Here is a 20,320-nt window from a genome sequence, read left to right on the forward strand (position 1 = left end):
GTAATTATGTACGCGCGACACAAGCAACGCCGTTGGGCTGGGATTGGGGCGGCCGCCGTATTGCTATGCGAGCTCAGATCGTGCCAGGCGGTCTGTTTTCCGATTGCCCTGAGCGCGCTTGAAGGTGTCCGGGCTTTGAAATGCCGAACTGGTAGATTGCCTTGAGAGGCTACTTTGCGCTTCTGCTGAAAGGGCCGCAGTGTGCTCCTCTGTTCGGAGAGAGCGCTCTATGTTTCTGTTGACTGTAATAACTCTGCGGGGTCCTGGCATCTTGAGCTTGAGGTATGCATAATTTGGCACCGCATTGAATCTAGCGAATGCGGTTCGTCCGAGCAGCGCGTGGTAACCACTGCGGAACGGGACTATATCAAAGATTAACTCTTTGCTTCGGAAGTTATCCGGGGATCCGAAGACCACTTCCAGTGTAATTGAGCCTGTGCAGTGGGCCTGTACGCCTGGAATGACGCCTTTAAAGGTTGTCTTTGTGGGTTTGATCCTTGAGGGGTCTATACCCATTTTGCGTATTGTGTCCTGATAAAGCAGGTTTAGGCAGCTGCCGCCGTCCATAAGGACTTGAGTGAGGTGAAATCCATCGATTATTGGGTCTAAGACCAGTGCGGCGAATCCGCCGTGACGGATACCAGTGGGGTGGTCCCTGTGATCGAAGGTGATCGGACAGGAGGACCAAGGGTTGAACTTTGGGGCGACTAGCTCCAGCGCATATACGTTCCTGAGCGCACGCTTCCGCTCCCTCTTGGGGATGTGGGTTGCGTATATCATGTTCACCGTCCGCACTTGCGGGGGAAACCTCTTCTGTCCTCCAGTGTGCGGCTGCCAGGGTTCATCCTCGTCATCGCTATGCGGCCCCTTGTCTTTGTTTTCGGCTATTAACTTGTCGGCCTGCTTGAACACCCAACAATCCCTGTTGGTGTGATTGGCTAGCTTGTCTGGGGTGCCGCGTATTTGACACGAGCAATTGAGTATACGGTCCAAGCTGGACGGACCCGGCGTACTTTGTTTGAATGGCTTTTTCCATTGACCGGGTTTAGAGCCTTTGAATCCGGCATTGACTGTCGTATCCTCAGTACTTTCGCCGTTAATGCGGCGCTTATGATTGTTGCGACGTGACCTGCTGTTGCCGTCCTTCGTATCTGAGGTACCATGGTTCTTTGATATGTTGTTACTACGAGCCAACCAGCTATCTTCTCCCGCACAAAAGCGGGTCATGAGCATCGTGAGGGCTGCCATAGATTACGGCTTTTCCTGACCAAGGTGCCGGGCTAGCCACTCGTCTCGGATGTTGTGCTTGAAAGCCTGTAAGGCCTCCGCATCCGAACAGTCGACGATTTGATTTTTCTTTATAAGGAACCGAGTCCAGAATTGCCTGGCCGACTCTTCTGGCTGCTGAATTATGTGGCTCAAGTCATCGGCGTCTGGTGGTCGCACATAAGTGCCCTGAAAGTTGTCGAGGAATGCGGCTTCATCTTCTCAACAGCTAATGGAGTCCGCTGGCAAGCTATTAAGCCAATGTCGCGCTGGTCCTTTGAGATTTAGTGGGAGGTATTTGATGGCATGTAAGTCATCACCGCGGGCCATGTGGATGTGGAGGAGGAAGTCCTCAATCCATACCGCGGGATCTGTTGTGCCTTCGTATGATTCAATGTTTACAGGTTTGAAACCTTCTGGGAATTGATGTTCCATTACTTCGTCTATGAAGCATAAAGGGTGTGCGGCGCCTCTGTATTGGGCTATATCGTGACACAGCTCATATGGGTCCTGCCCGCTGTGTTCGTCCCGGCCGGATTTGCTTTTACTGTATCCGGCGTGACATTTACCGTCTCGTAGAGTGGTGCGCCCTCGTGATCCGTAGATCGATCTTTAATGCTTTGCTTTGTCCTCCAATATGTCTCGCAGGTCTAGCGTATCTCCCCATACCTTTTTATTTGGATGGCGTTGGGGTGGGGCTGAGCTTTTGGCTGGAATGCCTCTCTATCGCGGCCACGAGGTGTCCGATTAGCCATATGATACACTTCTTCCTCCAGTTGGGGTAGTAACCTACGCCCTGGGTAACTCTTGGAGGGACGGTCGAGTTTATATTCCTCGGCTGCGAGGACTTCAGTCCATTTGTCAGCTAGCAGATCTTGATCAGCTTGAAGCTGCTGCTGCTTTTTCTTCAGGCTATTTGCCGTAGCCATAAGCTGCGCTTGAAGCGCTCTTGTTCGACGGGATCCTCTGGGACGGCGAATACATCATCGCCGAGGCTTTCCTCATCTTCGGAGGGGGGCATGTAATTGTCATCCTCCTCCTCTCCGCCAGCTGCTCTCTCAGGAGAGTTGGCTCCTTCATCCTCCTGATCTAACTCTTGTTGGAGGGGATTTTTGTTGTCTTCGGCGCTATCCGGAGTGTTATTATCTCCTGTGCCAGTATCACCACTTTTGCTTTGGCGGGACTTAGAGCGGCGCTGCTGACGTCGGCGCTTGGGTTGCTCCTTGGAGGGGTCATCCACCATGTATATGTCATACGACGAGGTGGCTTTCCAGTGCCCTATAGGAGCTGGTTCATGTTCTTCTCCTACATCATCGTCCATATCGTCGATGTCTTTGGAGTCGAAGTCGAGCATGTCTTTTAAATCATCGACAGTGGTTACAAAGTGGGTCGTGGGTGGGCGTCGAATTTCTTCGTCGTCCGCATCCCAGTCTTGTTGGCCATGATCCGGCCAGGGCTCTCCTGATAGAGAGAGAGACCTTAGTGAATTCAGAATGTCGCCGAAGGGCGACTGCTGAAAGATATCCGCAGCGATGAATTCTATGATCGGTGCCCAGTCGGATTCGATTGGAAGGGGCGCGGATGGTTTGGGGTCTGGAGGAGAGTCCGGCACCTTGGAGTCACGGGCTGCGCAAAGGATTATGCTGGTGTTCGGCTCGATCGCCGTTGAGACTGCAGCCCCTAAGGTGGTGTCTAGCCACCCGTCCTCGATTAGCGCAGCTGGCTCCGAGCTAAGGGTCGGAGCTGATGTGGGCGCGGCTTCTGGGGTACCGTCCGATGGCAGAGCTAGGTCATACCCATCGCGACAGTGCGGCGCGCCCGGCTGTGGCTTGAATCCGTCGAAGATCAAGTCCCCATGGATGTTGGCCGTGTAATTCAAACTTCCAAATCTGACCTAATGGCCAGGGGCGTAGCTTTGAATCTGCTCCAGATGGCCAAGCGAATTAGCCCGCAGAGCAAAGTCGCCGAATACGAAGATCTGTCCGGGGAGAAAAGTCTCACCCTGGACCGCATTGCTATCGATGATAGTAGGAGCCATCAAGCCTAACAGCGACGACACGGAGGAACTCTCAATGAAAGCACCAATGTCGGTGTCAAAACCGGTGGATCTCGGGTAGGGGGTCCCGAACTGTGCGTCTAGGCTGGATGATAACAGGAGGCAAGGGACACGAAGTTTTACCCAGGTTCAGGCCCTCTTGATGGAGGTAAAACCCTACGTCCTGCTTGATTAATATTGAAGATACGGGTGTTACACGAGTAGATCTACCACGAGATCAGAGAGGCTAAACCCTAGAAGCTAGCCTAGGGTATGACTGTATGTTGTGATTGTTGTCCTACGGACTAAAACCCTCCGGTTTATATAGACACTGGAGAGGGTTAGGGTTACACAAGGTCGGTTACAAAGGAGGATATATCCATATACGTATTGCCTAGCTTGCCTTTCACGCCAAGTAGAGTCCCATCCGGACACGAGACGAAGTCTTCAATCTTGTATCTTCATAGTCTAACAGTCCGGCTAATGGAGATAGTCCGGCTGTCCGGAGACCCCCTAATCTAGGACTCCCTCACTCCTCTTCCTCATTTTCCTCAGATTCATCCTCAGAGTTCATTTCCTTGCCAATGAATGCCCGAGCCTTCTTGGAGCTGCTTTTCTTGTGAGATCAAGACCTTGAAGGTTTTGATGAAGAGGTCTCTGAAGATTTCTTCTTCTTCTTTGAATCATCAGAACTGTAGTCCTTGTAATTCTTCTTCTTTGATTCCTTTTCCCACTGAGGACAATCTTGAATGTAGTGACCGGGTTTCTTGCATTTGTGGCAAAGTCTCTTCTTGTAATCACGGGATGAGGAATTTGATCTTAAGTCATCACTTCTTGAGGATTTTCCAAAACGACCACGTCTTGAGAACTTCTGGAATTTCCTCACGAGCATTGCTAGCTCCTGGCTTAGTTCTTCAGGACCACCAAGACTGCTACCAGAATCTTCACCTTCAGATTCAAACACTGCCTTGGCCTTCAGAGCTCGTGATCTGCCATAGCTTGGTCCATAGAGATCTCTCTTCTCAGCAAGCTGGAACTCATGAGTGTTTAGCCTTTCGAGGATATCAGCGGGATCAAGTGACTTGTAGTCTCCTCGTTCTTGTATCATCAGTGCAAGGGTGTCAAATGAGGAATCAAGCGATCGAAGCAATTTTTTCACCACCTCGTGGTCGGTGATGTCAGAGGCACCAAGGGCTTGACGATCATTTGAAATGTCAGTGAGGCGATCGAAGGTTTGCTGAACATTTTCATTGTCAAGTCTTTTGAAGCGGTTGACGAGATTGCAAAGAACGTCAACTCGAGAGTCACGCTGTGTTGAGACTCCTTCATTGACCTTGGACAGCCTGTCCTAGATAAGCTTTGCTGTCTCCAAAGCACTCACTCTGCCATACTGACCTTTGCTCAAATGGCCACATATGATGTTCTCCTCTTGAGAGTCGAGTTGCTTGAATCTCTTCACATCAGCAGTGTTGATGGTAGGAGTGACAGAGGGAACGCCATTTTCCACAACGTACCAGAGATCGTTGTCAATTACCTCAAGATGCATGCACATCTTATTCTTCCAGTAGGGGTAGTCCGTCCCATCGAAGGTAGGACACCCAGCAAAAACCTTGATCATACCTGCGGTCAACATAACTAAATCCAGGCGGTTAAACAAAAATCACATAGAACAAGGGAGTACCTTGCTCTGATACCAATTGAAAGTGTGTTAAGTCGACTAGAGGGGGGTGAATAGGCGATTTTTATAAATTCTTCATTGAGGAATTTCAGGGTGATGAAATTCCTGAGCGAAGAACTACTTACAGTGGAATAAGTACTCAGATGCAGACATGATGTAACATAAGCATGGACATCATGATGAATTGAAAACAAGAGACTGAGTACAGAAAGCGTAAGCAAAGTATTAAACGGGATGAAGACAAACAAACTGAAGAAATTGAACTGAGGAAATTGAGAAAGTCTTCAGTCAAAGCCTTCAAACAGATATGAACAAGCACACAACACAGTAATAAGGAAATGAAGGGGTTGAGGAAATAGAACTAGTAAGCTTGGTGAAGACAATGATTTGGTAGACCAGTTGCAACAGCTGTGACAGTTGTACGTCTAGTTAGGGCAGCTAGGTATTTAAACCTGAGGACACACAGTCCCGGACACCTAGTCTTGAACACACGGTTCAGGACACTTAGTCCTCACCGTATTCCCCTTGAGCTAAGGTCACACAGACCTCGCCCAATCACTCGTGGTAAGTCTTCAGGTGACTTCCAACCTTCACAAACTTGGTCACCCAGCGATCCACAATTTCCTCTTGGATGCTCTAGACCATGACGCCTAACCATCTGGAGGATGCACAGTCCTCAAAGGTAACAAGCGTCGGTTCTAGACAGGAACAATCTCTTCAGTGATGCTCAATCACTTTGCTTTGTAGGTGTTTGGTTTGGGGCTTTGGGTTTTCCTCACTTGATGATTTTCGCTCAAAGTCCTTGGAGGATGGGATGCTCTCAATGACAAGTGTCAGTTTCTCGCGGAGCAGCCAACCAGTGGTGGTTGTAGGGGGTGGCTATTTATAGCCTAGGGAGCATCCCGACATGATAAGATATAAATGCCCTTCAATGATATGACCGTTAGGTGGGTAGATATTTTGGAATAGCTGGCGCGTAGCATAGCAATAGTCAGAAATTTGACTATCAAATTCCTCGGGCTATCATGTTCCTCACTTGTAGGTAATCCGCACTGGCGAATTCCTAACTCCTCAGTCAGAACAAATTCCTCAGAGACCATAAGAACGTCGGCTCTGTCACTGAATAATTGACTGAACTGTATGAGATTTCCAATGGCTTCACTGGAAGGGATTGGTAGGTGTAGGATTTTGAGATGAGCATCACATGGAAACTTTTCCTTAGTTTTACCTCAACCCCCTTTAACAGCACGGTGTTTCCTATGACTCAAGAAAGAGAAAATGAAAATACGAAAACAAAAGTCTTCACGCTTCATGTTCCTTGTACGAATAACAAGTCTTCACGGTCACGCCAATTTCTTCACTTTCAAAGTCTTCAGAAAGTCTTTAGAAATCCAAAGTCTTCAGTTGAAGACATTCATTTTTAGGGGTCGACTTTCTCTGTAAATATCAAACTCCTCATAGACTTATAGACCTGTGTACACTCACAAACACATTAGTCCCTTCACCTATAAGTCTTCAATACACCAAAATCACAAAGGGGCACTAGATGCACTTACACATACCTCCTAGATAAAAAAATCTATGTCACGTTGGTTGGCATAATTGTCATAAACAATAAATGAACGAAATAGTTATAGAAGATAATATATATATACCACATCCAAATCATAGACAGGACGAGGGCCGACAGAGGCGGATACCAAAACCATCGCACTATATAATAACAAACAATAATAAAAGTAAGAAAATTACAGAAGTATCTATCTAAATCATACAAGTAAGAACTTTTTTCTTTTATAAAGAAGATAATATCAAGAGGCTCATCACGGTGTTGCCGGCGACGAGATCGGCGCGGGCAATCGATGGCGGTGAGGACGGGCACGGGACAGGACGGACTGCCAAACCTAGACAAATCTCGAGGAAAATGGAGCTTGCACAAGGAGCTTCGGGAGGAGAAAGCTTAAGTATGGATCGGGCATTTCATCGAACACCTCATGTTCATAGGAGGTGAGCTAGAGCACCACAAAGCTCTCACCTCGCCGGCCAGAAAAACAAAGCAGTGGAGTGCTCTGCTCGCGGGCAAGGGGGTATATATAGGCATCTAATTGGTCCCGGTTCATGGCTGGAACCAGGACTAAAGGACCCCCTTTGGTCCAGGTTCCAGCCACGAACCGAGACCAATGGTTGTGGGCCAGGAGTGAGGCACATTGGTCCTGGTTCGTGTCTGGAACCGGGACCAAAGGGTCCAGACGAACCGGGACCAATGCCCCACGAGGCCCGGCCGGCTCCCTGGCCTCACGAACCGTGACCGTTGCCCCCATGGGTCCCGGTACGTGACTGAACCGGGACTAATGGGCTGGCCCGGCCTGGACCAAAGCCCGGTTTTCTACTACTGAGTTTAGCTGCCAGTTTCAGGACTAAGGAGACTCGTGCATCCTCTGATGATGGTGAACCCTTGCCATGGAAGCCGGAGGACAAGCTTACCACATCGTCACCACCACCATCACCAAAGAATGAGACCTAAGCACACGGGTATGGGCACTCCCCTTGGCTTTCACCAAGCATGGGGGAGATGCCACGGTATAGTATCACCATCACTTTTATTACCTTCACTAATTTTTAGTTCGATCTTTATTTTTTTCGTGATTTATTTGAATAAAAGTTTAGTATGATATATTTTGAGTTCTAGTTTCGTGATCTATACATCTATGTAATTGAGTTGAGAAATATGTAATAAAGATTAGTTTCAGTTTTTGTTTCTTTACTTTCTTGTTTCAATCAAAATAAAGAAAATATATCATCACACAAGTAATGACATCACATAAGGAAAAGTATAAGTGGTAAAATTTACTGAAAGTTGAAAAACATAGCATTGGTCAATTATGCAATTCATGAAAGAATTAATAAGGGAAGAGAAGATTCGCATGTAAATATATCATCTTTGACATCTTTTATGATTGTGAGCGCTCATTAAATATCTTATGCCAATTTGTTGACGTTGGACAAGGAAGACAACGTAATGATTTATGTTTGTTCATATTCGCATAGAAGTTATATTGTAATAGATCCTCTAACATGTGGTGCTTGCCCAATATCTTTACTAGCCCAAAAATCCGCACTAAATAGATATACTACTTGTGCATTCAAAAACCATAAACCCAAATTCATGTTTTGAGAGTCCACCATACCTACCTATGGATTGAGTAAGATCCTTCAAGTAAGTTATCATCGGTGCAAAAGGCAATAAAAATTGCTTCTAAATGTGTTTGATCTTTTAGTGTAAGGGAAAATAAGCATTTGTACGAACTTGTGATGACAAAGTAATAAAAGCGACAGACTGCATAATAGAAGTTGCTATCATAAGGGGCAATATAACGTGACTTTTTTGCATTAAAAGATTGTGCATGCAAATCATAAAACACAATCTCTGCTTCCCTCTGCGAAGGGCCTATCATTTATTTTTATGTATTTACTTTTTATACAAGAGTCAAAGCACTTTCCTCTATTCCTTTTTATTTTCTCTTAGGCAAGCATCATGTGGTGTGGAAAGATCTAGGCAGATATACCCAGTTGGATATGAGTGATCATGGGTTATTATTATTGACATCACCCTTGAGGTGAATAAGTTAGGAGGCGAAACTATAAGCCCCTATCTTTCTATGTGTTCGGTTGAAACTTTTTGCTCCATATATATGTTATGAGTGTTAGCAATCATAGAAGACTAAATGATGGTTGAGTATGTGGACTTGCCAAAAGGATCCGATACGAGACCTTTCCTGAAAATATGATAAATTGTAATTGCAAAGTTGACTAAGTATATAGTTTGTTAGTTTTCAAGAAAGTTTATGCTTTATACTTTGATGTTGTGATCAATTGTTACTTGCTCATGAGAAGTTTTATGATAAAGTTTATTGTCGTTATAATAATAATCATGATGCTACTATGTCTGTATTTTGTTTTTATCAATACCTCTCTCTCTCTCTCAACATGTGTTTAAGACGTAGCTAGGTTTGACATCTCTAGGTCATTAGTTGGAAGCTATAGGCAGGTAGCTCCTTTACTTTGTGTAGATGTGCGTTGTGCAGTTCCGTCATATCAGAGAAAGAAGAAATCGCCCTGGAATTCTATTCCTGTGTCTTCGGTGTGCTCGTGTCTGTTATGTTCACCGTTTGTTCCATCTTTTTTGTTCTTGGGCTAAAAGCCTAACACGTGTAGACCTCACCCCCATAGTTTTCTTTTGGCTTTCTTTATCCTTGACGCTGGCGGTTGTGCTCGTAAAATGGCTGAATGTGTTTTCCCTCTCAGTACAGTTGATATGGTTTCAGATATTGAAATGACAATGGCGTGCTGTAAAATAATGACAGTGATGTCTTTTTCCGATAAAGATGAAGTGACGTAAAACTGATGATATACTAAATCTTACATTTGTTCACGACTGCAAAACAATAAGATGAGTATTTTTTCTGTTGCCTATACAAAAGCTTTGACCTTTTATATGTGCTTATTGTATTTGTATCCTCTCGATGCTTCATTTAAAGAAAAAAAATTCACCCTTTGTCGAAAAGAACAATAAAATGAGACGTACTGATCTCGTAACTTTCTTTTAAGTCAGGCGCATATTGATATTTGTCTTGATAGCTTTGCCACATGCTTGCTTTCACAGATTCTGATAGCCAATGCCATCAACTACCCACTACTACGGTTTTTGTTAAATTAATTACACTCGGTTTCTATATTGCAAATTTACAAATTGTGTGTGCCTATAGATTTGGAATTAACAACAGAGAGTGATTTTTCTACACCCCAATTCAGTGCACCCACACAAGAAAACTTAGCAAACCATTTTAAAAACATCTGAAACTTTGTGGAAATGACTATGAACAAATGTTCGAAGTGCTTGAAAAGTTTTATGGTCAAATGACATCCGAGGAGCATTGTACAAAAGAACAAAATTACAAATTTTGCTCAATTGATCACCAAACTTTGCAAGCACTTCTAACATTTTTTCATGGTCATTCCCACAAAGTTTAAGATTTTTTTTCTAAATGGTTTGCTATATTTTCTTGCATGGGTGTAGCGTGAGTGCACCGAGCTGGGGTTCAGCCGGTGACGGATCTAGGAATTGAACTTACCCGAGGTGAAACATTCAAATTCTAAAAAAAATTAACGTAAAAATGCAAGTCTATTTAATCAAAACTCATAAAATTGAAATACGAGACTTCTTGGTCGCAAGCCCAAAGATATTGCTCCGCTCATTTACGAGACTTCCTCCCAGAAGCGCTCGAAGGTATGGGAGGCCCTCAAGGACAACGCGTGGATCCTCAAAATCAGACCGCCCGCATCGGTTTCCATCGAGCATGTTGCGCAATTCTTCACCCTTTGGATGCTACTGCACGAGGTGCACCTAGATGAGTTCACTGAGGATGACATCCTATGAAAGCACACGGAATCTGGGCACTACTCCGCGGCCTCCGCTTACAAGGCACAGTTTTTGGGTTTGGTCCTCTCTCCCGTGGACCAAATGGTTTGGAAGGCTTGGGCCCCACCGAAAGTCCAGTTCTTAGCTTGGCTCGCGCTTCAGGATAGGATCTGGACTGCTGACAGATTGGAGATGCTGAGTATAGCCTAACTGTGGCCCTTTCCCCTTGTGCCGACGGGTGCAGAAATGTGGCCCTCATCTTTTTTTCAAATGCCGATTCACTCCCAGGCTTTGGAACATGGCTATTCAGAAATTTTGCATCCACAACATGGAAAGGTCCACATGGCACTTGTTCGACTGCGTTCAGGCCTGGTGGGCGAGCACATGCACCACGGGCACCACCGACATGAAAGCAAAGGCATCGATTACCATGCTAGTGTCATGAGTCATCTGGAATGAGCGCAACACAAGAGTGTTCAGGCAAAAGAGCGCACCTCCGCAAATCTTGCTCAACGTCATTAAAGATGAGGCAAACCTTTGGATCAAAGCCGGGGCAAAGAAACTAGGTTCTTTTTATTGCGAGAATAATTGTCATGCGGTAACTTGGGTGTGTGGTGTAACAAACTCTCTCTCCTCCTTATTTAATATAAGAGGCAAATCTTTTGCCTCTGTTTAAAAAAATATTAAAAGAATAAAATTGAAATACAAAACTAGGTACACTCAAATATTAATAAGTTAACTAATGGTTTAAAATAGTTTAATTAAGGTTCTTCATAATCAGGTGATGTAACAACCAAAAATCAAAAAATACAACATAATTGGCTCTGATGCTCGGCCACCTTCGTCTCGCAGTCTGGCTCTGCATCGATGCGTGTAGCATTCAGAGTAGCCCTTTTGGGTCAATGTGCTGGTGTGAATACCGGCAGGTGGCTGCCGGTCAGCAAACATGAATGCTTGTACGAATCCATCTCGTCTCGTTCAGTCACGTCCGCTCTTACCGTCATGAATATGACATAGAGAGCGGAGCGAGGGTGGTGTGGACGGTGCGGAGTTGTGCTTAAATAGGTCTAGCCAGGCGAATGGACAGGAAGCCAGCTTCAATGCGGCGCCAGATTAGGCTCCTCGGTCGCTTTGTCGGCATTGAAGTGGCACTGCCCACTCGTCCTGTCGCGTCGCTTTCACCGGCATCAATGCCATCTGTAGTCACATCTGCTCTGGAGCGGCCTGACTGGTATGAATGTGCGGTGACCGCTTCGTGTGGAAAGAGTTTTCGGGTGTGACATGACGAAGTGTGTCCGGACAGCTCAATCCGGAGATTTATAGATGACTTAAGGGGTCCGTGTCGAAGACGACCTACGTTATTTGATTTGGACAACAACTAGGCCGTTTTCCACTAAGTTTTCATCCAAAATTAACCGTTCTTTCTCTCACGCTGTTTCTATACTCTCCAAAAGAATCAGCTACTGCAGGACAAGGCGAACGAACTAACACATATGGGGCGCAGAATACGGCTACCTGGGCGGCTGCCCACACCTGCCCCTACCGTGGTGCCGCCCCTAGTTTCAATCACTACTTTCCCTTGACGAGACTAAGAAAAGTCACCAATACAATGTGATTTATCTACTGAACGCCACCTTATTCATAAAAAAGTTTACACAAAAAATGAACGGAACTATTATATGTGGTGCAAATTTAATCAGCTCATCACTACTTTAACTAATGTATGTTATGTCGTTTTCGTAAGGTGCAAGCACTTATATAAAGCCAACATGTGTTCTGTTTCAGAAAACTCTATTAAGAACTCATTAGAGACCAGCCTAGCTAGAGCACAGTTATGTTCTGGACCACCCCAAAGGCGGTGAGGTTCTTGGTGTTCTTGGCCATCTTTCTCTTCGTGGAACCAACGACAGATGGCAGGGAAGCCCAGCCTGCCGTGCCGGGGGTCATGTTGTTCGGGGACTCGCTGGTCGGTGTGGGTAACAACGATTATCTAGCCACCTTGGTGAAAGCAAACATGGCTCCCTATGGCAGGGACTTCAAGGACCATATCGCTACAGGGAGGTTTGGAAATGGAAAGCTGCTTAGCGATATCATAGGTTGGTCAAAACCTTATTCGATCTTGTTTGTACAAATGGATTTGTTTGACATTTTACATGAATTCTTACCAGTGTTATGGCATGCATATCTCGTGTTACAACTTGCATGGTACACTGCAGGTGAGAAACTAGGGTTTAATGGCTCTCCTCCTGCATATCTTAGCCCACAGGCATCAGGACAGAATCTTTTGATTGGAGCAAACTTCGCATCAGCTGGATCAGGCTACTACGACCCCACAGCACGTATCTATGTAAGTACCATCCATCGGTGGCTTATCATCGCACTTTAACAATAATGGGAAGCTGTGTATACAGAAATATATACATGTTGCATCCATCACGTACTCCCTCCGTACTGAAATATAAGAGCGTTAGTGATCTAAACACTTTTATATTTCTTTACAGAGGAAGTAGTTATGTCTTACTGAATTGTGTGTGGCAGCATGTAATACCTTTATCCCGACAACTGGAGTATCTCAAAGAGTACCAATCGAAGCTACGCGTGGTGGCTGGGAATGACCATGCTCAATCCATCATCTCAGACTCACTCTATATTATTAGCGCTGGATCAAATGACTTCGGCTTCAACTACTACATCAACCCTTTGCTCTTCTTGACACAGAATGCTGATCAGTTCTCTGATCGCCTCGTTGGCATCTTTAACAACACCGTGACGGTGAGCAAGAGCAAACCTGCAGCTTCCTCATTAATCAACCAGGATCAGATGATTAATACTATGTAATATTTTTAACTTGTACTAATTGTAGCAACTTCATGCTATGGGAGCACGACGTGTTGGTGTTTTTTCATTAGCTCCGTTGGGCTGCGCCCCCTTGGCGATCACGGTGTTTGGCCTTGGGAGAAACAGGTGTGTGCCAAGGCTCAACGATGATGCACAAAGGTTTAATGGGAAGTTGAGTGCAGCTGTTGACTCGCTGTCGAACCGGTACCATGATCTTAAGGTTGCTGTGCTGGACATCTACACACCATGGCACAGCCTTGCCACCTCCCCTGTGTCACATGGTAGGATACATAGGCTACTAATCCTTGCCTCCTTGGAATGGTGCCATGGTGGCCATGATGCATATTTATTTTCTTGTGGCATCAGCCTTGCTCGTTCTGTGCATTGATTCGAACTGAAAATGTGTGGGTTTATGTTGTCAGGGTTCGCTGAGGCAAGGCACGGATGTTGTGCTACAGGATTAGTGGAGTTCACAGTGTTCCTTTGTAATTCTTTGTCCATCGGGACATGTCCGAACGCGACGACATACGTGCATTGGGATTCCATTCACCCGTCGGAGGCAGCGAACAGAGTGATCGTAGATTCTCTCGGTGAGGGGATCAACAAGCTGGTTATGTAAAACACTGGACCTAGTACAGTGATGTACGTACCAGTTAGTATTAAGTTTCGTATGATACGCCCAAAATAAACTGTAGATTCTCTCGTGTTGAGGCCATAAAAAAATATGTAAGTTACCTATGAGTCGCTAGGTATCTGCTACAGCTCTGTGTATTACTTTCTCCGTTCTAAAATATAGTGCTTCCTCTATTTCCGTACTTCAACCTGCATCATAAATTTAACAAACGAGACCGACTGCGGCGGGAGCAAAAGTTATACCATCGAATTCGTATTCAAAAGAAGTTTTTAATTATATTTATTTTTTCTAGCCGCACTCGGTCTTGTTGGTTAAATTTATGGTCAAAGTTGGATCTCGAGAAACGCTGGCGCACTATATTTTGGAATGGAGGGAGTATATATGAGTATTTGCTTGCCAGTGACAAACATATTTGAGGTGGTTGAAATAAAATAAACACCAAATATTGCCCGTGCAGCTAAATTTTTTCAGTTCAGTTGTTCTTGTACAGAGAGAGCGGAAGCGTCCGTGTCAGAGACCGCGCGTCCCTAGCGATTGGCGTTGTGGGTGAAGAAGATGCGGACGCTTGACGGGTGTGGGGTGGTCACCCACACTGAAAGAAAGTGACTTTAGAGGGACATTCAGGACGATGACGATCCCATGGAAGGGATGGCGGGAGGCTTTGGCAGCATCGTCGACTATAGGTTACAACAGCGGGTAGTTCTGTTTTTTAACACAGTGCAATTATAGATGCTCACATATAAACACATATACTTATTCCTATGAACGCATGCATGCACCATCTAGCCCTGTGAGCACCTCTGACGTACTGAGTCGGCATAAAATCTGAAGATTGTCGTTGTCGTACAACACACTCATATTAGAACACGGGCTCGAATGGTCTCACATGGAAGGTTAAAGTTTCGTTAAGAATTAAAATCTTCATATTTGTACACAAGGAAGTGATTTTAACAAAGAATAACTTGATAAAGCGAAGATAAGTCGGTAGTTCATGATGTTGTTTTTGTGATCAGAATGAAACCATAAAACACTTGCTTCTCGATTGTCCTCTAGCCAAACTACTTTGGCGCACGATACATATAGTCTTCAACGTTAGCCCTCCAATTAGTATCGATATGTTATTTGGGACGTGGCTAACCGGAGTGAAATCAGATATTGCGGGACATATTCAGATAGGGCTATGCGCGCTACTTTGGGCTATATGAAACTGTAGAAATGATATCATCTTTAACATGAAAATTTTCATCAACTTTTTGTAGGTTATATGCAGAGCCACTGCTTGGATCCATACATAGTCGTTAATCACCCATGCGGACTCCAGAGAGCTTTTGGCTATTGGGTGCAACCAATGTGAGACGGTTTGCATGACGATCCAATAATAGGATATGTGTTTAGTCATCTTGGTCTATTTTTCGCTGGCTGTGGCAGTTTTTGTTTTATCTTTGTTCGTTTTATGCTCCTTTTATGAGCCTTTACCGAACTTAAGACTTCGGTTTGGATCTTCAGTTAAATAAAATGACTGCATGCATCATTTTAATGCAGAGACGAAGGATGTCCTCCTTTTCACTTTTTTCTTTTGAAGGGCTATCCCTATTCGTTCTAAAGCTACAAGAGCAATTTTTACATGCTGCCACGGTGCCGATTGTTCACTTGGACCTCAAGGTCAAGAGGCGCGGGTCTGGACTGGATTATTCCTATCTAGAGATTTTGGTGCTTGCGGGATTGCTATGACTGATCATGAACGGAGTGTCGGTCCAAGCTTCCTCATCGAGGGGCGAAGGTACTCTCTCCGTCTCAAAATAAAAGCATCTCCAACGGCCGCACAAAAATTTGGCGCCCAATAAAAGTTATAGCGTGCCACTTTAGCATTTTTAGTGTGCTGGGACCAACATCGCTTTTGCAGACGCCTAAAAACACGCGCACAAAAAGCACACAGTGCAAATTGTGAAGCGCGCGCAATCCGGAGCCCAAAATATGCTGCGCGCGATAGCGTTTTTCAACGCGCGTCCAAAAACTTTTAGCGCTACAGCATCTGCTGGAGCTGCGCGGGGCCCAAAAAAACAAAATTTTAGCGCGCGGAGGTCTTTTTGGGCGCCTGTTGGAGATGCTCTAAGTGACTCAACTTTGTATTAATTTTATACAAAGTTGAGTCACTTATTTTGGGACGGAGGAAGTAATTTTTTTTCTTGTTCTGAACTCTGAACTTCTTGCATGCTGTGCTGGACCAATAATGTGTGCACGCTGGTTCGGATTCCCTTGGAAAGCATTGCCATGTCGCATGGTTGTGCTGGTGACCTGGTGTGTCTGGGCAAGCTTGCAGTGGCAAGCATCAGTCTTCCAATAGCTCAAGTAGTACGTGAATAAAAATGGGCAAGTGGTAGCTGGCAGCACAATGCACTGGAATTGTCAAACGACACTAGTAGAAAAAGGGCCTGTAGTCCTGGTTCATAAGGGCTTTTAGTCCCGGTTCTTGAACCGGGACTAAAGGGTCGGTACTAATGCCCTGACCCTTTAGTCTCGGTTCAAATCAGAACCGAGACTAAAGGCCCTCCACGTAGCCGGTCCACCTTTAGTCCCGGTTGGTAACACCAACCGGTACTAAAGGAAATTTTCTGATTTTTTGTTTTGAAATTTTATTATTTTCAAATTTCTGAATTATTTTAACCTCTAATCTCTAATCACTGCTCAATTTAATCTCTAATCATCCCTCATCATTTCAAATCATCTAACTTTCCGGACGGTCACCCATCCTCCCACTCCCCCAGCCTGAGCACGTTTAACTTCCGGGTTCTATTCTCCCTCGTTTTCAAGTCTGCACTCGTTGTTTTCCTGACAATAGTAAGATGTCAATCCTATTAACCCTCAGGAGTTTAGCTTGAGCATGAAGTCACACATTTCACTGTTTGAGTTTGAAACTATTGTTCTAAAAAACAATATTTTTTTAGTAACACTAATATTTCTTGAATAAGTAGTTTGACCATTGTTTGACCATAGTTTGACCAGATTTGACCAAAATTCAAAAAAACTGAAATAATTATTTAATAACACTAATATTCTTGAATAATTATTTAGTAACACTAATACTTCTTGAATAAGTAGTTTGACCATAGTTTGACCAGATTTAATGAAAATTTAAAAAAACTGAAATTTGAGCATAACTTTTTTTCTTTTGGAATTTGAGGATTCTACAAATTTACAAACAGGCTGTAGGCGGTCTTCATCGGATGTAACTTTTCGAGTAGATGATTTTTCATATAAAAAACTTTTTAATCCGAGTTCGTATGCAAAAGTTATGCCCATTTTACAAATTCCAGAGAGATTTTGTAAATAAAGTCGAAATTCATATTTGTAAATTTTCCCAACAACTAGACCACATATCACATGGGAAACTTATTTTATTTTATTCTTTTGACATTTCCATCATTTTCTTTTGTTTTTTCTAAAACTGAAAAGGCGGTCCACGGGAGGGGGGGGAGTTTGAAAATGGGACCTTTAGTACCGGTTCGTGCCATGAACCGGTACTAATGCCTCAAAGCCCATTAGTCCCGGTTGGTGGCACCAACCGGGACTAAAGGTCTAACCTTTAGTACTGGTTGGTGCCACCAACCGGGACTAATGGGCATAGTCCCGGTTCGTGGCACGAACCGGGACTAAAGGGCCCAGGTGAACCGGGACTAATGCCTTAGCCGCATGAACCGGGATAAATGCACCCATTGGTCCCGGTTCTGAACTGAACCGGGACTAATGGGCTTACTCGGCCTGGACCAAAGCCCCCTTTTCTACTAGTGCGATGGCATCAACGATGACCCACTCAGGCGTTTTGGGTGGATGGAGAATGTCTGGCGCATCGATGCGGCAACATGTCTATACAAAACAACATACAGATCCATGCCTATGATTGCAGATCTATGGAGATTCATGTCAATCTTTTTTCTAGAGAAAAGACTAAGGCCGCACCTGAGAAAGGCCTGAACCTAGTCCGACTTTTAATTAACAAAGGTATCAACTGTCGTGGTTCTAAGCCTGACAGTAGAGTGGGGGGTAGGTATTGAGAGGCAAGGTCCTAGCTATGGAGAGGTTGTAAGCACAAAGGATGTACGAGTTCAGGCCCTTCTCGGAGGAAGTAACAGCCCTACGTCTCGGAGCCCGGAGGCGGTCGAGTGGATTATGAGTATGTGAATTACAAGGTGCCGAACCCTTCTGCCTGTGGAGGGGGGTGGCTTATATAGAGTGCGCCAGGACCCCAGCCAACCCACGTAGGAGAGGGTTTAAGGTGAGTTAAGTCTGGGGCGTTACATCATAAAGTCTACTTGATTACAGGCCGTTGCAGTGCAGAGTGCCTCTTGACCTTCTAGTGGTCGAGTGAGTCTTCGTGGTCGAGTCCTTCAAGTCAGTCGAGTGTGTTCCTCATTGGTCGACTGGAAGGCGACTTCTTCTAAGGGTGCCCTTGGGCAAGGTACTTAGATCAGGTCCATGACCCTACCCTAGGTACATAACCCTATCATTAGCCCCCGAATGGATTGAGGCTTCGAGTGAGGAAGGAGTTGATGTCGTTTCCGATTAACCTTTGTGCTCTGGTCGTGCGTTGTCCTGGACCAAAGAATCTCTTCGTCGACAGGGAGCAACTTGCCTTCAGTCGACTCGATCCATTCTATTTTTGCGTCGAGTGATCTTTCGGGCTTCGACGATCTCCGAGCGACGGATCGCCGGAAACACCGTGTCTGACGGACTGATTTGCTGTTCGCGGAATCCGCGGGATGCGAAATTTGGGGACGCGCGCGAAGCGGGGCGGACCGCGGCGTTCGGATGGGACGGGGCGTAGACGCCTCGATCTCCGCGCCGCCTTTTTCGCCACGTATCCCGTCTGCATAACTGCTCCCAGATATGATTAGATCGACGGGCCCACCTGTCATCCACTCGGAAGGGACCTTATAAATGTGCCTGGCGAGGATTTCTGTGCTGCGCCTCAGCATTCTCTCCCTCTCTCTGCTTCCTTCTTCCCCGCCCAGCGTGCTCGCTCTCGCCCCTGCACCACTTCCCTTCGCGCATCTCGCCGGCGACCATGGCCAAGGAGAAGACGGCGGCGCTGGAGCGTGCAAAGAAGGCGTCGGCGTCGGAGAAGGCGAAGGGGAGATCCACCAGCCGCGGAGGGTCCTCGTCCAGATCCCGCCTGCCGAAGGGCTGGGTCCAAGGAGACTGGATCCAGTCGACCATCACAGAGAATGACCTCCTCGACATGGCCAACGAGGGCTTGATCCCTCACGGAGCTGCGAGGCTCCCGGGGAAGGAGTGGCAGCCCCAGCCAGAAGAGGGTGAGTGTGTGCTTTTGGCCACCCATGTTGATCGTGGGTTTTCCTTGCCACCGAGTGTTTTCTTCCGTGGCTTCTTGAATTTCTTCGGAGCGCAGCTCCACCACTTTACCCCAAACTCCATTGCATATCTTGCTGCGTTCGTGTCCATGTGTGAGGGTTTCTTGGGCTGTCGACCGCACTGGGGTTTGTTCAAACATATATTCACGTGTCGCTCTCAGACCGTGAAGAAGGCGAGCCCAGGTGATGAGAGAACCCGAGTCGTCCAAATGTGTGGGGGTCTGGGGATCCAGGTGAGGAATAAGAGCACCTTCCCGCCCATGACTTTTCCCGAGTCGGTCAGAGGCTGGCAGTCGACCTGGTTCTACTGCCGGGACCAGTCGACGCCGGGGCAGTCGAGTGGACTCCCACAGTTTACCATGGACCGAGTGAACAAGCCCTCCTCTCTGAAGTTGATTCCGGAGGAGAAAGCTGATGTGAAGATGTTGATGGAGCGCGTGGTGCAGTTGGTTCGGGAGGGAGTGACGGGCATGGACCTCTTGGAGGTCTTCCTCAAGCGTCGCATCCAGCCTCTTCAGTTCCGGAGCCACTGCATGTGGTTGTACTGTGGGACCGAAGACGAGACTCGAGTCCATCCAGAAGCAGTCGACGATGTCACTCTGGAAAGATGGATGGTAGCCGTTACTGGAAACAAGGACAACCCACGCGGAGCCAGAAGAATTCCACCACTCGACCACAACAGCGATCCAAACAAGGTACATTTGCTCTGCCCTCCACTGCGTTCTTGTCGCACTCATTTCTGTTTATCCTGCCGACTGGTCGACTGATCCTTGTCTTGATATCTGCTAGGCTCTCACCGAGCTGTACTCGATGCCCAATGGGGCACAAACTCCGACTGAGGAGGGTGAGGCGAGCGGGGGTGAGAGCCAGGAAGAGGAGGAGTGGGACTCGGACGTTGCAGGGGATGACGACGACGATGATGATGACGACGGCGATGACGATGACGTTGAAGACGAGGAGGAAGAGGAGGAGGAGGTCGTACCACCGCGCTCGAAAAGGCGGTCGAAGCTTGTCCACGACCCTTCAACCGAACGTGGTAAGGGGGTTGCGACCACCACTCAGTCGACCAAGCGTCCTCAGA

The 20,320-nt window shown here is 46.2% G+C and overlaps 1 protein-coding gene across 1 annotated transcript; it reads left to right on the plus strand.

Annotated features, from left to right (window-relative positions):
- Nucleotides 1-12,213: 12,213 nt before the first annotated feature.
- On the plus strand, nt 12,214-14,109 carry LOC119332177 (GDSL esterase/lipase APG-like). Its single transcript, XM_037605351.1, has 5 exons — nt 12,214-12,494; nt 12,615-12,745; nt 12,937-13,170; nt 13,262-13,517; nt 13,659-14,109. Exons 1-5 carry the CDS (start codon nt 12,233-12,235, stop codon nt 13,853-13,855), a joined length of 1,080 nt encoding a protein of 359 aa, XP_037461248.1. The 5' UTR covers nt 12,214-12,232; the 3' UTR covers nt 13,856-14,109.
- Nucleotides 14,110-20,320: the final 6,211 nt, after the last annotated feature.

This window comes from Triticum dicoccoides, chromosome 7A (assembly GCF_002162155.2).
Source record: "Triticum dicoccoides isolate Atlit2015 ecotype Zavitan chromosome 7A, WEW_v2.0, whole genome shotgun sequence".
NCBI lineage: Eukaryota > Viridiplantae > Streptophyta > Magnoliopsida > Poales > Poaceae > Triticum > Triticum dicoccoides.